The 17,096-nt window shown below is 40.8% G+C and overlaps 1 protein-coding gene across 1 annotated transcript in view; it reads left to right on the top strand.

Moving 5' to 3' along the window:
• The window catches only part of srp72 (signal recognition particle 72), an 89,807-nt gene that overhangs the window by 24,045 nt on the left and 48,666 nt on the right, over window positions 1-17,096 (top strand). Inside the window, exons 6-12 of the mRNA XM_072583697.1 lie at window positions 4,360-4,391; window positions 7,145-7,269; window positions 7,363-7,420; window positions 9,056-9,187; window positions 12,784-12,912; window positions 15,728-15,800; window positions 15,982-16,046. Coding sequence (XP_072439798.1) covers window positions 4,360-4,391; window positions 7,145-7,269; window positions 7,363-7,420; window positions 9,056-9,187; window positions 12,784-12,912; window positions 15,728-15,800; window positions 15,982-16,046 — 614 coding nt within the window. The remainder of the gene's footprint in view (window positions 1-4,359; window positions 4,392-7,144; window positions 7,270-7,362; window positions 7,421-9,055; window positions 9,188-12,783; window positions 12,913-15,727; window positions 15,801-15,981; window positions 16,047-17,096) is intronic.

The following is a 17,096-nucleotide window of genomic DNA, read 5'->3' as shown; positions in this document are numbered from 1 at the left end:
CCTTCGGTCTCTTTTCTATCTTTCCCCTCTCACCCTCAACCTATGTCTTCTAGTCCTGGACTCTCCCACTTTGTTTATTTATCCTATCCATGCTCCTCATGATTTTAGAAACCTCTATAAGGTCACCCCTCAGCCTCCGACGCTTCAGGGTCAGCCTACTCAACCACCCTCTATAGCTCACATCCTCCAACCCTGGCAACATCCTTGTAAATCCTTTCTGAACCCTTTCAAATTCCACAGCATTCTTCTGATAGGAGGGAGACCAAAATTGCATGCACTGTTCCAAAAGTGGCTGAACCAATTTCCTGTACAGCCACAACATGACCTCCCAACTCCTGTACTCAATATTCTGACCAATAAAAGAAAGCATACCAAATGCCACCTTTACTATCCTATCTACCTGCGACTCCACTTTCAAGGAGCTATGAACCTGCACTCCAAGGTCTCTTTGTTCAGCATCACTCCCTAGGACCTTACCTCTAAGTGTATAGGTCCTGCTAAGATTTGCTTTCCCAAAATGCAGCACCTCATATTTAGCTAAATTGAACTCCCATCAAGATCCAGTTGTAATCTGAGGTAACCTACTTTGCTGTCCACTACACCTCAAATTTTGGTGTAATCAGCAAACTTATTAAATATACCTGTTATGACATCCAAACCATTTATATAAATGACGAAAAGTAGAGGACCCAGCACCGATCCTTGTGGCACTCCCCTGGTCACAGGCCTCCAGTCTGAAAAATAACCCTCCACCATCACCCTCTGTCTTCTACCTTTGAGCCAGTTCTGTATCCAAATGGCGAGTTCTCCCTTTATTCCATAAGATCTAACCTTGCTAATGAATGCCTTACTGAAGTCCACATAGATCATGTCTACCGCTCTGCCCTCAGAAATACTCTGTTACTTCTTCAAAGAACTCAATCAAGTTTGTGAGACATGATTTCCCATGCACCAAGCCAAGTTGATTATCCCTACTCAGCCCTTGCCTTTCCAAATGCATGTAATTCCTGTCCCTCAGGATTCCCTCCCAACAACTTGCCCACCACCGATGTCAGGCTCACCGGTCTATAGTTCCCTGGCTTGTTCTTAGCACCTTTCTTAAATAATGGCACCATGTCAGCCAGCTTCTTGTCATCTGGCACCTCACCTGTGACTATCGAAGATACAAATATCTCAGAAAGGGGCCCAGCGATCACTTCTCTAGCTTCCCACCAAGTTCTAGGGTACAACTGATTAGGTACTGGTCGTCTTTCTCTGTTGTCTTTCAGCTAGCCAATTTCTGATCCAACCCTCAATCCCATGCGTCCATATTTTGTGCAATAGCCTATTGTGGGGAACCATGGGCATGACCTAAATCCATATACACCACACCAACTGCTTTACCCTCATCCACCTGTCTGGTCACCTTCTCAGAGTACTCAATAAGGTTTGTGAGGCACAACCTACCCTTCACAAAACCTTGTGACTATCCCTAATCAATTTATTCCTTTCTAGATGATCATAAATCCTATCCATTATAACCTTTTCTAACACTTTACCCATAACTGAAGTATGGCTCAAGAATCTATAATTACTCGGATTGTCTCTACTCCCCTTCCTGAACAAGGGGTCAACATTTGCTATCCTCCAGTGTTCTGGCACAAATCCTGTAGAAAATGATGTAAAGATCAAAGCTAAAGGCTCTGTAATCTCCTCCCTGGCTTCCCATATAATCCTATGATAAATTCTATCCAGACCAGGGGACTTATCTATTTTTCACACTTTCCAGATTGGCTAAAACCACCTCCTTGTGAACCTCAATCCCATCTAGTTGAGTAGCCTGTATCTCTGTATTCTCCTTGACAGCATTGTCTTTTTCCACTGTGAATGCTGACGAAAAATCTTTATTTCGCGCTTTCCCTATCCCTTCGGACTCCACACTCAGCTTCCCACTAGTGTCCTTTATTGGCCCTAATCTTACTCTAGTCATTCTTTTCTGCCTGATATATCTATAGAAAGCTTTAGGGTTGTCCTTGATCCTACATGCCAATGACTTCTCATGTCCCCTCCTGGCTCCTCTTAGTTCTCTCTTTAGGTCTTTCCTGGCTGACTTGTAACTTTCAAGTGCCCTAACTGAACCTTCACATGTCATTCTAACATAAGACTAATTATTCCGAAAAGACCACTCCCTCGTCAGGTCCACATCCCCCACCAACCCAACCTCCACTCCCGGCACCTTCCCCTGCAACCGCAACAAATCCAAAACTTGCGCCCACACCTCCCCCCTCACTTCCCTCCAAGGCCCCAAGGGATACTTCCATATTCGCCACAAATTCACCTGCACCTCCACACACATCATTTACTGCATCCGCTGCACCCGATGTGGCCTCCTCTATATTGGGGAGACAGGCCGCCTACTTGCGGAACGTTTCAGAGAACACCTTTGGGACACCCAGACCGACCAACCACCTCGTAGCCCAACACCTCGGTCAAATCCCTCAAACTCAGCACCGCCTTTCTAACCTGCAATCTTCTTCCTGACCTCTCCGCCCCCACCCAACTCCGGCCTGTCACCCTCACCTTGAACTCCTTCCACCTATCGCATTTCCAACGCCCCTCCCCCAAGTCCCCCTCCCTGTTGGACACACTTTTCTCATTCCTGAAGAAGGGCTTATGCCCGAAACGTCGATTCTTCTGTTCCTTGGATGCTGCCTGACCTGTGCTTTTCCAGCAACACGTTTTCAGCTCTAATTATTCTGCTTGACAAGAAATTCTAATTCTTTAGTAAACCATGGCTACCTCGTTCAACCACTTCCTCCCTGCCTGACAGGGGCATACTTATCGAGGTTCCCTGACACTGAAGTAGACACACTTCAAATCACCTTCCTGCATGCCAGTGCACTGTGACAACCTTGAAACCTTACTACTTACGTTACTACTCTCAATCTCCTGGACACTGGCACTAAAATTTAGGTTTCCATCCCCCTGCTAAATTAGTTTAAACCCTCCCAAAGAGCATTAGCAAATTTCCACCGCAGGATGTTGGTACCCCTCTGATTCAGGTGTAGCACATCCTGTTTTTTAGAGGTCCCACCTACCCCAGAATGAGTCCCAATTATCCAGGTATCCGACATCCTTCCTCCAGCACCATCCCTGTGGCCATATGTTCCACTCCCCTCTCTTTCTGTTCCTCACCTGGCTAGCATGTGACACAGTTAACAAACCAGAGATGATAATCTTGTTCTAGCTCTAAGCTTTCACCCTCGCTCCCTGAATTTCTGCCTTCAATCCCCATTCCTTTTCCTACCTATGTTACTAGTGCCTATGTGGGCTACGACTTGGGGCTGCTCCCCCTCCCCCTCCCCCTCCCCCTCCCCCTCCTCGTCAAAGATCTAGAAAGTACGATCAGAGACATCACAAACCCTGGCATTTGGGAGGCAAATGCCAACCACGAGTCTCTCTTGTTCCCACAGAACCTCCTATATATCCCCCTAGCTATGGAATCCCCAATGACTAATGCTCTGCTCTTCTCTTCTCTTTCCCACCCCACCCCACCCCTTCCCTTCTGAGCAACAGGGACAGACTCTGTGCCAGAGACCTGAACCCTATGGCTTGCCCCTGATAAGTTGTTTTCCCCTCCTTCCCCCCCCCAATAGTATCCAAAATGATATGCTTGTTATTGAGAGGAACAGCCACGTATGGAGTCAGCTATTACGAGGGGGCATAGCTTTAAATTAAGGGGTGGTAGGTATAGGACAGATGTTAGGGGTAGATTCTTTACTCAGCGAGTCGTGAATTCATGGAATGCCCTGCCAGTAGCATTGGTGGACTCTCCCTCTTTATGGGCATTGAATAGGCATATGGAGGATAGTGGGCTAGTGTAGGTTAGGTGGGCTTGGATTGGCGCAACATCGAGGGCCAAAGGGCCTGTACTGCGCTCTATTCTTCTATGTTCTATGTTCAAGTGATCCCTGCACTGTCTGCCAGTTCCCTTTCCATCCCCTGACTGTAACCAATTTGCCTTGTACCGAAAGTGTGACCTACAGCACATGGATTACAGCAGTTCAAGAAGCCAGTTCACTGTTACCTTTGTCAGGGCAACTACAGACAGGCCAGCTATTGAAGGCCATATCCCTTGGGATAATTTAAAAAGAAATTCCACCAGCTGCAGTGGTGGGATTTGAACCCAAGTTCCCAGATCATTAGCCTGGAATATTAGTTTCATGGCATTAACGCTGTCACTAATTTGCTACAAGTTGATAAATGAATCATGTATGTTATAACGTTAAAAGTAACAATAAAACCCAACAAAATACTGAGCACAAGTAGGAGTCAATAAAAAATTGAGTCTTGTATTCATCATATGCTTTTTTGTTTCAGAACTCTGTCGACAGTCTTATTCAGAGGATACTGTGAGTATTTCAAAATAGTGATCTTAGACTGACTAAAATATATTGATTTTAGTGCAGATTGATATAGGTTCTCTCCATAATTGTGGCACAGAAGGCAACTTGGGTCTCAAATTCTTTCAGCTCAGAAATAAACAAGATGGTTTACAATATTTTTCCAACAGGAATGCAGTGTTGTACTTTTGTGTCAATTTTATGAAGGTCCCTTAAGAATAAAATAACTTTGTATTCAATGTATTGCTCATGCCGTGGTATTGATAGGAAGGTCCATGGTTTCATTCCTTTTCCTGGAGAATTGGAGTATCTTGATAAGGTGCAATAATTGTTCTTAGCACTGTTGGATTAGGCTGGGAGGTATCTCTGAAGGATACCTGTTTTATTCTGTGGTGCTCCCAGCAAGTGATGCCCATTGAGGTGCTGCCGGCATCCATGAGACCACATACCAACATAGAGGATCACCCTTTAAGAAAGGATGATCAAAAAGTTACAAATAAGAAGTATGTTTGATAGAAAACTTTAAACACAATATGCTTCAATACTTTTTTTTTGGTGCATGTTTTTCAATTTAGATGCAAGGCAAATATTTTTAGATTGTAAATTATGTTTACGAGAAGCAGCCTTGATTTTGACATTTTTGAGTGCTCTGAAGTGTTTCTAATTTATAATTGACAAATTGTTATTTTGTTTGCCTACACTAGTATGAATTGTTTTCCAAATATTCCAGTATTAGTATTTCATTTAACCCTTTACATGTTTTTTGACTTTGACTTTTGTGCACAACTGTTTCCATACGCTGTCTTCACAGCAGGATCTCCTGTTGCTGCTACTTTGAAACTTCCCTAACTGCAGGCAATCCCTTGGAATTTTTTAATTTTAGAAAGATACTGTGCTTCCATCTGGTGTCATTTTGGGGTAGATTGGAAATTCCCCTTCAACTCACCCCTTGTTACTTCATTATGTGATCCTTATCCCTTATTGCTTTCTTTGCTAATTCTAAAATATTGCTAGCAATATATTACTTTGGAACAAGGGCCATAATAGTCTCAGTTTGAACGTGCACCGGTTGCATTGGAAATTGTGGGAGTGTTCGTACCAGTGACAATGTGAATAATATTTGATCGTCTACCTGAACTTTTACTGGATATTACATGCAGGATTGGTTTACTGGTTGAAACTTTGAAAGCTTTTGTGCAACAATATGGATATCCTGATTCATTGTGAAATGACATTTTCTTTTTGTATTAATTCTTGCACTGTGCAAGCCAGCCATCTGAATTTTGCAACATTTAGAAGTTAAAACAGATTGCTGCATTTACATATTGGTTTTGTTGGTTACATTCAAAATTTCTTAGTAATAACAGTGGGGCTGGTTTTCCCGCACCACTCTAATCCAGACGAAGTTTTCAACAGGCCACTCAACAATTCCAGGATTACTGAACAGTCAGTTTTAGATATTTGAATGGAAGCAGTCAAAATATCAGATCATAGTATTGAGCTGTTAGTTAGGTGCTGAGGCACAGGAAGAAGAGGCTGCATCCCAATAAAGTGCTGCTCCAAGCTGTTAGGATTCGGAAGATGTTTGGGAAGTTGGGAAGCATACTGGATTTTGCTGTTAGGGTTCAGGAAAAGCCCTGGCAGCTGTGGGAGCTGTAAAAGGCTATAGGTCATTAATAGCTTCATTTTGGCTGAGAGCAAAAGTGAAGGGAGTCAATAAGCCGTAATGACATTGTGCAGCTGAGCAAGGTTCGAGCTCAGAGAAAAGCAGAGGAAGTACCAGCTTAGTGAGGTTTAGCTGTCTACAGACAAACTGATGTGTCTTTAAATAGGTACTGGAGTGCAGTTTCCAGAATAGAGGGAAGTGTAGCCCTGATTGGAGAGTGAACTATCAGAATGTGAGCTTTGAAGGGACTTTCCAGGCTGGGTCATTGAAAGTGAAGGCACTGGGATCCTGAGTGTCATTAACATTTGGATGACTGATGAGAAATCTGGTGAGGATTTGTCTTGATCACAGTTGCCATTTGATGTGCTCTGTGGGTGATCAATTACAGTGTGTCTATGAGCCATTATTTACCTTGGGTTGGTTCTAACTGGAAGTTAGAATGCAAGTTGTGTGTGTTTGTAGTACTGTTATAACTTTATTACTGCGTCGTAACAGTATTGTTAGTTGTTCAAAATGATGGAATATTGTTGGTTTATTCTCTCATTAAATGCCTTGCTACTCTCATTTCTCTGGATAACTCGTCCCAGGCTGGATTGTGACACAAAATCTGGGATCCTAACAGTCAAAGTGACACTTGAGGCGGCACAGCAGCACAGTAGTTAGCACTGCTGCCTCACAGCGCCAGAGACCCGGGTTCAATTCCCACCTTGGGCAACTGTGTGTGGAGTTTGCACATTTGCCCCGTGTCTGCATGGGTTTCCTCCGGGTGCTCTGGTTTCCTCCCACAGTGCCAAGATGTACAAGTTAGGTGATTTGGCCATACTAAATTGCCCATAGTGTTAGGTGAAGGGGTAAATATTGGGGAATGGGTCTGGGTGGGTTGCGCTTCGGAGGGTTGGTGTGGACTTGTTGGGCCGAAGGGCCTGTTTCCACACTGTAAGTAATCTAATCTAAACAGTAATCTAATCTAATCTTTGCTGAGAATGTACATTCTGTAAAAAGTTTCGAAATGTTGTTTTTTAATTTCAAAAGGTGAATATATTTTCCTCCTGAACATGCCCAATTCTAATGTACTGATAATCCATTTCATTTATAGGATATAAGCGATGAAGAGATTGATGCTGAACTGGCAATAATTCATGCTCAGATGGCTTATGTTATGCAACTCCAGGGGTGGAATGATGATGCTTTGCAACTTTACAATCAAGTGATAAAGTTGAAGTAAGCAATAAAAAGTTGAGATCATATGTTTAGAATGTTTAAATATACGTTCCTGAGTTGGAGTCATGTCTAAGTTTTGTTCCTCTTTTGAAGGCCCTCTGATGTTGGACTGCTTGCTGTAACTGCCAATAATATCATCACCCTCAACAAGGTACTTTATCCATGAGTCCATGTTCAGGCTCAACTTTAAGGAATGTCTGTTGATATTTAATTATCAACATAATACCAAACCTTAACCAGGCTTTTTCCAGAATTTCAATGATTTGCCTATTATAGGGTTCAAAGTGGCCTGATCGGACAATCAGCATGTATTTGCAAAGAGGGAATCGTGCTTTACAAATTACTAGAATTCTTCCAGAATTTAACTGGTAGTGTTGATGAAGTGGAACCAGTTTATGTAGTTTATTTCGACTTTCAAAATGTTTTTGACAAAGTCCCACATAAGTGACTAATGTAAAAAGTGAAAGTTCATGGGATTGGGGTAGTGTATTGAGATGGATAAAAAAAGAACTGGTTGGCAAACAGGAAACAAAAAGTGGAATAAAAGGATCTTTTTCCAAATGGCAGGCAGTAACTTTTGGAGTACAGGGATCAATCCTGACAGCCCAGCTTTTCAAAATATATGTTAATGATTTGGATGAGGAAACTAAATGTAATACCTCCAAATTTGGAGATGAGACAAAGCTGAGTGGGCAGGTGAGCTTATGAGGAGAATGCAGAGATGTGATTTGGGCAAGCTGAGCAAATCAGGTGAAGTATAATTTGATTAAATGAGGTTTTCCATTTGGGAATTATCATCTGACTGAGAATGGAGAACACTTATACCTTCAGCGACTGGTATAAGCATGCAGGTGCAGCAGGATGTAGAGAAGGTAAATGAAATGTTGGCCTTCATAGCAATAGGATTTGCGGACAGGAGAAGGGATGTCATGCTGCAATTATATAGGACTCTGATGATAGCACACCTGAAATATTGTGTGCAGTTTTGATCTCTTTACCTGAGGTGGGAGGTTCTTTCTGTGTAGAGGAGTACAGCAAAGGTTTACCAGCCTAAATCCTGGAATGAAAGGACTGATGTTTGAGAATTTGAATTGGTTAGGATCATTTTTGCTGGAGTTTAGAACAATGAGGAAGGATCGTAACAACCTTGTAAAATTCTAAATTCTAATTCATGCCTTTTAAGATGAAAGTTTATAGGTAGATGTAGGAAGGATGTTTCTGATAGTGGGCAAAGTGCAGAACCAGAAGTCACGCTTTGAGGATATGAGGTAAATATTCAGGACTGGGATGAAGAGCAACTTCTTCACTCAGTGACCAGCTTGTCGAACTTGTTACCACAGAAAGCAGTTAAAAACAAAAAATTGTACAATTCCAATAAAGAATTGGATATAGCACATGAGCTAAAGGGACCAAAGGGTTGGGGGGGGGGGGTGGGAAGCGGGAATAGGATAAGAGTTAGATGGTCAGCTATAATGATGATGAATAACGGAGCAAGCGTGAAGGGCCAAGCAACTTGCCTTTTTTGTGTTTCTATGCTCTGGTTCAACTTCTGGAAAGCATATGGAGTGAAATATAAAGAAAAAAGTTGTTTCATAGTGAATAAAAACTAAACATAATGAGTTGATGCGGTTACTGTCGAGATTGAATGGTCATTGTGATATACTTTTCTGTTGTTTCTACCCTTCAGTTGCATTGCATCAAAAGTGAAATTAATAGTGTTCCTGTTTGTAGCTTCATGCCTTTTAAGATGAAAGTTTATAATCCAAACTGAAACTGTCTTTTGTAGGACCAAAATGTGTTTGATTCCAAGAAGAAAGTAAAATTGACCAACACCGAAGGTGTGGAGCATAAACTCACTCAGAAACAGCTACAAATTGTTGAATTCAACAAGGCTTTGTTGGCTATGCATACAAATCAGGTAATTGAACATGTTCTGTTTCCTAAATAAGCACCCCATCACCACAACTACCTGATAACTCAAAAAGTTTCTTTTTTCCCCCAAAGATTTGTCCACTTTACTAGTGACAAATTGGTGCAGACTGAATGTTTGCTCAACTGTTGACACGACTGTGATTGTTGCATAATGTTGGTAACAAATCCAGATAGATATACAAGTTGAACATTTCAGGTCATTGATCTTTGGTGAGAAAAGCAAAAAGTAGCAAATGTAGAAGATTTAAGCTAGTACAAGTATTTTGTTTTAATCCGTCCTCCTGTTATCCTGCTTTAAACCTATTGCACATCTAAACTTTCCCAAAGTTGACTGAAAAAGACATTGACCTTGGAGGTGGGAAAGCATTTAGAAATTGTAGCTGAGGATAAAATTAAAAGTCCCCCATGGACAATTTGGATCAACTTTTATTATGATTCAGATTTGTACGGGGGAATCATGTTTAACTTTTTTTTAAATGAGGAGAGAGTTGACAATAGTGTGATTGGACTTGCAAAGTAATTTGGTGAAGTAATGAGCAACAAACATATAAGCAAAGTTAGAGCTCTTGGAGTAAAAGAAACTGTCAGGTTTCAGCAATGGCCAGGAGACCGAAATGTTTTAACAACAGCAGGAGCTTTATTGAAGAGGCGTTCACTGTGCAGCAGCAAGTTTAGATTAAGTTGTTAAGTGATCAGATCTTAAGTGTCAGCCCACCATACTTAGCAAATGAACAATAGGAACAGAGGGAAAATGAAGGTAAAATTTGGTTGAGCACCAGGAAGCATTGGTGTATATGGATTATAAAATGTGTTTTTTTTTAAATTTCACAGGATGTGGGTATTTCTGGCTTGGCCAGCATCCGCCTTGTATCCCTAATTGCTTTAAAAGGTAATAGTGACCTGCTGCAGTCCTTGTGGGAAACCCTAAGTCCAGTTAAGAAGGGAATTCCAGGGTTTTAACCCAGCAACAATGAAGGAACAGTGATATAGTTCCAAGTCAGGATGCTGCATGATCTGGAGGAAAAGTTGCAGGTCATGTACTGTTCATCTTAGTGCATTTCTCTTCTATGGTGTAGAGGTCATGGGTCTAAAAGATGCTGTTAAAGGTATACGTGCATTTCTTATTTGACACATTTCTTAAATTGAAGCAGGAAAAGAGCAGTTTGGGATTAAATATGCACAAGTCCACAAATCATAAGTGGCAGGGTAGATTGACAAAATGTTTGAAACATTTGGGATCCGAGGCTTTAAAATGTGCAGCATTGAGCCCAAATTAGGAAGTTGTGGCCTAGTAATTCTGAGATCCAGATAATGCTGTCGGGGCAGACGTATGAATCCTACAGTGGTGAAATTTGGATTGAAATACATCTGGAATAAAAAGTTACCTAATGGCAACCTTGAATCCATTGTTGTTCGTTCTAAAATGGAATAGTGTTCATTAATATCCTTACAATCAGAAACAGGGTAAGTTTTATAATGGGAAACAAAGAAATGGCAGACCCATTTTAAATACATTTTGTTTCTGTCTTCTTAAAGGAGGGGACAAATAACATCCCAAAAATGTTGGTGAACACAGTCATGAGAGGGAGGAGATAAAAGTGAAGTCAACCCTTCAGAGAATAAGGATAGGGAAATAGTATTGGCAAACGAAGGAATGGCAGAGGAGTTGAATAAGTACTTTGTATCAGTCTGGACAGTAGAAATTCTATGTGCTGCCTTTATCAAATTCAGTTAGTCCTCTTATATTTCCCACCATCTTAATTAGATGTGAAAATACATAAGACAGTAGTTTTAGCTAATTGCTAAAAGATTTGTAATATTTATTTTTGCTAAAGTTAATTGTGGGCTGTTCAGGGTGTAAAAAGTCATTTCCTAAAGCTGGTTAACTTCGCATCTCGGTCTAAATGCTTTTCCTTTAATACCTTGATTAATCATTGGTTATGTGTATCTATTTTCATGTTGAAAACTGCCCCAATGATTCTGAAGAACCTTTAACTAGAACCTATCACTTAATAATATAGGTAATTAATTTCAAAGGAACATTTACTGCAAAATAGCTTGAGATGTTGTTCTGTTAGCTGTTTACAGAGCTGGTAGATAATATTTTGCACCTGGTGTTTGTTTATTTACTGGGAAAATTACCCTTTCATTTAATGTTGCTGGAATTAATCATTTATCAAACCTCAGATCTTAGCAGAACTGTTTTAAATGGGGAAAGGCTGGTTCCATTTTACTGTCCTTGGGAGTGCTTTGTTCAATGTTGGTTTTATGTTTTACTGTATCTGAGCGGGCTGTTTTGCTTAGTATCTGTCTGCCATTTTGTTTTAAATCCTGCTGATTGATTCTACTTTCCACCTATCAGTAATTTTGTGTTAACAGACATGGGCCAATCTATTGTGGCCAGGTACAGACCATCCCTGTAGTCTTAATGAGAGCACATCTGGTGTATTGTGTGTAGTTTCAGTCTCCTTATCTGAGAAAGGACATTGTGTCTGTGGATAGAGTGTAACAAAGGTTTACCAGAATCATGCTGGGGTAGCAAACCATAAGGAGAAATAGGGAAAGTAGGCCATTCAGCCCATCTGGTCTGCTCTGCCATTCAGTGAGATAATCACTCATCTGATCATCATCAAATGTACTTTCTTGCCTTTTCCCTTGATTCCTTTACTGATTAAAAATCTGTCTAATTCCACTTTGAACATAGCACAATACAACGCAGTACAGGCCCTTCGGCCCTCGATGTTGTGCCAATCTGTGAAACTGATCTGAAACCCATCTAATCTACACTGTTCAATTAACATCCATATATTTATCCAATGACCATTTAAATGCCCTTAAATTTGGCGAGGTTACTACTGTTGCAGGATATTCCACGCCCTTCTTACTGAGTAAAGAACCTACCTATGACATTGTCCTGTATCTATCATTCCTCAATTTAAAGCCATGTCCCCTCATGCTAGCCATCACCATCTGAGCAAAAAGGCTCTCACGGTCCACCTATCTGTACACTGTCCACTCTCTCTAATCCTCTGATCATATTGTAAGTCTCTGTTAAGTCACCCCTTAACCGTCTCCTCTCTATCAAAAACAGCCTCATGTCCCTCAGCCTTTCTTCATAAGACCTACCTACCCACCATACCTGGCAACATCCTGGTAAATCTCTTCTGCACCCTTTCCAATGCTTCCACATCCTTTCTATAAAGCGGTGACCAGAACTGTACGCAGTACTCCAAGTGCAGCCACACCAGAGTTTTGTACAGCTGTAACCTGAACTTATTTAATGACCCTGTCTAAACAGTTCTCTACAGAATTCCACAGATTCACTACCTTTGAGAGAAGAAAGTCCTCCTCATCACTGTCCTTACCGGGTGATCATTTTTTCTTGGATTATGACCCCTAGTCCAGACTCTCTCCCACAAGGGGAAGCAACTTTTCTGCGTCTATCCCGAACAATTTGTATGTTTTAATAAGATACCCTTTCATTCTTCCAGGTTTCTTAAAGTGTTGTATCTATGTTTTTCTAATAAGTGACAATGTGGTTTTAAATCTTGGAAATAAAAAGTGTGCATTGTTTGTGTTCAGGCAGACCAGTGTCGAAAACTAACCTTAGGTTTGCAGAAGCAGAATCCACAGACTCCACTGCCAGTATTAATTCAAGCAGCACAATATTGCCGTGAGAAACAACATACCAAAGCTATTCAGCTCCTGGAGGTAAGCCAGTTTGGAGACTTAGAACCATAGGGTATAATTAATTTGATTTCGTGTGGTTTCAATCACACCTGTAGTGATGTTGCTTTTATGGATTGAGCTTCTTTGACTTAAAGTGATTATTCTTGCATCTGATACATATTTTACGTAGAGAATGTGACTGAGAGCAGGCTGTGTGTATTTATCTTTTTGCTGTTTGTGGATTATTAGAGTGATAGAGTCATAGAGGTGTATAGCACGGAAACAGACCCTTTGGTCCAACTCTTCCATGCCGACCAGATATCCCAACCCAATCTCGTCCCACTTGCCAGCACCTGGCCCATATCCCTCCAAACCCTCCTTTCTTTTACTCATTCAAATGCCTTTTTAAATGTTGCAATTGTACTAGCCTCCACCACTACTTCTGGCAGCTCACTCCATGCACGTACCACTCTCTTTGTGAAAAAGTTGCCCCTTAGGTGTCTTTTATATCTTTCCCCCTCACCCTAAACCTATGCCCTTCCCACCCCAGGAAGAGACTTTGTCTGTTTGTTCTATCTGTGCCCCTCATGATTTTATAAACGTCTGTAAGGCCACCCCTCAGCCTCTGATGCTCCAGGGTAAACAGCCCTAGCCTATTCAACCTCTCCCTATAGCTCAAATCACCCAAACCTGGCAAAATCCTTGTAAATTTGTTTTCTGACCCTTTCAAGTTTCACAACATCTTTCTGATAGAAAGGAGACCAGAATTGCATGCAATATTCCAACAGTGGCCTAACCAAAGTCCTATACAGCCGCAGCATGAACCTCCCAACTCCTGTACTCAACACTCTGACCAATAAAGGAAAGCATTCCAAAAGCTTTTTTCACTATCCTATCTACCTGCGACTCCACTTTCAAGGAGCTAAGAATCTGCACTCCAAGGTCTCTTTGTTCAGCAACAGTCCCTAGGACCTTACCTCTAAGTGTATAGGTCCTGCTAAGATTTGCTTTCCCAAAATGCAGAACTTTGCATTTATCTAAATTAAATTCCATCTGCCACTCTTCAGCCCATTGGCCCATCCGATCAAGATCCTGTTGTAATCTGAGGTAATCTTCTTCGCTGTCACTACACCTCCAATTTTGGTGTCATCTGCAAACTTACTAACTGTACCTCTTATGCTCACATTCAAATCATTTATATAAATGACCAAAGGTAGAGGACCCAGCACCGATCCTTGTGGCACTCCACTGGTCACAGGCCTCCAGTCTGAAAAACAACCCTCCACCGCCACCCTCTGTCTTCTACCTTTGAGCCAGTTCTGTATCCAAATGGCTAGCTCTCTCTGTATTCCATGAGATCTAACCTTGCTAATCAGACTCCCATGGGGAACCTTGTCACATGTCTTACTGAGTCCATATAGATCACATTTACCACTCTGCCCACATCAATCCTCTTTATTACTTCAAAAACAGTTGTTAAAAATGCTGAATTGTGTATATAAAATGCTTTTGTCTGTTTATGAAAGATGTAATAAACTCTGATAAATTGGCTTTTTCATGGGATCTGAGCTACCAAAGATGTGATGTGTGAAACTTTGAGAAACATTAAAGGTGGTGGCACGGTGGCTCAATGGTTAGCATTGCTGCCTCAGAGCCAGGTACCCAGCTTCAATTCCACCTCAGACACATGTCTGTGTGATATTTGCACATTTTCCCAATGTCTGCTTGGGCTTTCTCCAGGTGCTCCAGTTTCCTAACAGATGTACTGGCTAGGTGGATTGGCCACGTTTAAATGCAGGATTGAAGGGGTACGTTAGGAAGGTGGGTCTGGGTGCGATACTTTTCAGAAGGTCAATACGGACTCGATGGGCTGAATTGCCTGCTTACACACTGTAGGGATTCTCTCATAAAAGCCAAATTATAAAATCTAGCAGTCCATGATTATTATTATGGAGATTTCTCAAGCTCAAGTAGAAAAAAACCTTGCATGGTGATTATTGCTCAGGGACTTCAACAGTGCATGCATTGCAAAGTCAAAATATGGGATTTTGACTTGATAGAGAAATCCAAGGTTTTTATTATTTCATATTGCATCACTGCATAGAACCACTAAATAGTCAGTTTCAATGGAACTCAAACCACTCTCAGCTAATCTGGATAATTCGCTATCACTTTGTTATATCTTCACACCAAGCCTTGGTGTCTATCTATTGTTAGTGCACATATCTAAAGATAAAAAAATGTGACCGTGAACTCCAAGAACAAACAAAGGCCATGCACAAAACAAGGTAAGTATTTAACTGATAAGTCTTTGTGTCCTTAATTTATCCATAACATTACTTCAGACACATTTTTCAAAGTTGAGGACCAGACCTGACTGGTGTAAAGTCTCATTTTTACTTGATCCACGCTTAAAAGTTACTTACCATCCCTATTTGCTCTTGTGCATGTGTTGATGAACGCAAGTCTTGAACCTCATAGCCCATGTGACAACGTTGCAACATGTTATTAGATACTGTTCCAGATTTTGAGCCAGTAACACTGATGGAATTTTTGCATCATTGTTATGGTTGGCCATACCTTTGTCCTGTGTCCAAGTCTAGATCAATGCAGTGTGGTTGACTTTGTGTGAGCTGTTTATTGTGAAGTGTACCTGTGCGGGAGGTGGGAATAGGGAACTGTGTTTGTGTATGAGTGGAGCGCATAGATCTGTAAATTGGTTGTCATGTTTATACATGCAGCATATTGTTTCTAAACCTAAAATTTCCCTGTTACTATGTTTGTTTAGTAGATGGGTTACTAATGAGTTGTTAGATAAATTATTAATCAGTCATTTAATTTTTATTTTAACTTTAAGGAAGTTTTGGAGCAGCATCCAGAAAGTGCAGTTGAAATTAAGATGACAATAGCACAATTATATTTGGTCCAAGGTTGGTATCCTTCCTTTTAGATATTGGTACTGTGGCATATTGATATTATAAAAGTTCATTTCTTGACATTTGGTTAGGTATTTTTTGGAGCTTGTCCTGGAATGTAAGTCTTAAGTTTTGTGGTTTTCTTAATGTTGAACTATTTCTTAAGTATCTTTGTGATTTTGCTTTTTCTCTAAAGGTCACGTTACAAAAGCTTGCAACATATTAAGATCAATTGATGAAAAGTTAAATGAACCAGGAATGGTAAGTTATAAAATCATTAATTTTAAAATTATTCTCCCATGGGATATGGGCATTATTAGCAAGGCCAGCATTTATTACCAGTCCCAAGTTGTCTTTGAGATGAGTGGCTTGCTAAGCCAGTTCAGAAGGTAAATAAGAGTCAATCACGTTGCTGTAGGTCTAAAGTTACCTGTAGTCCAGATCAGGTAAGGATAGTGGATTTTGTTTCTTGAATGACATGAGTGAACTAGATGTGTTTTTACAACAATTGGTATTACTTTTCATCACTGCCATTGCTGTGATTAGAAATTTAGTCGTTGACTTTAAATTTTAACGGCTGCCATGGTGGGATTTGAATCCATGTCCTCTAGAGCGTTAGCCTGGGCCCCTGGATTACTTGTGCAAGTGACATCACAGTTTTTGAATGTCCGAACTGATGTGATTGAGATATGTTGTGCTTAAGATATTTAAGATGTGTAACCAGTGTATTTAGTGATCCACAGGAGCAGAGGTAGACAATGGAATCACTTGTGCAACCTAAGGCTGTTTATTCTTCTTGGCCTCATATTCTTTAATATCTTAGGTTAGCAAAAATCAAGCAACCTCCTATTGGTTGAGCATTAATTGTCGTTTATGGAAATGTGTTCTAAACTTCTACCACTCGATATATTTCTTATTCGTACTAATTTGTAGATACTGACTCGCAATCCTCAACCAATGGAAATAGCTTTCCTCTCTACTGGTTTCCCTTAATATCTTGAAACCATTGATCAAACCACCTTTAACTTCTAAATTTCAGGGAATGCAGTTCTGCTTGGTGTAATCTGTCTTTGGAATCCAGCAATCATTTTCAAAAATCTATACTGTACTTCCTGTCAGGCCATATTTCCTAAGATTTGGTGCTAAAAACTATTCATTATGTTCCATGTGTCGTCTAACCAGAAGTTTGTATAGCTTAAGTTGTCAGTTGTTATAAAACCCGATCTGATTCATAAAGCTTTCTTTTTATCTCTCTGGGACATGGCCATCGCTGCTGGCTAGCATTTATTGCCCATCTCTAGTTACCCTTTA

Source organism: Chiloscyllium punctatum, chromosome 14 (genome assembly GCF_047496795.1).
Source record: "Chiloscyllium punctatum isolate Juve2018m chromosome 14, sChiPun1.3, whole genome shotgun sequence".
Lineage (NCBI taxonomy): Eukaryota > Metazoa > Chordata > Chondrichthyes > Orectolobiformes > Hemiscylliidae > Chiloscyllium > Chiloscyllium punctatum.
The sequence above is the reverse complement of the archived record's forward strand: the minus strand, read 5'-3'. Positions and strand labels throughout refer to the sequence as shown.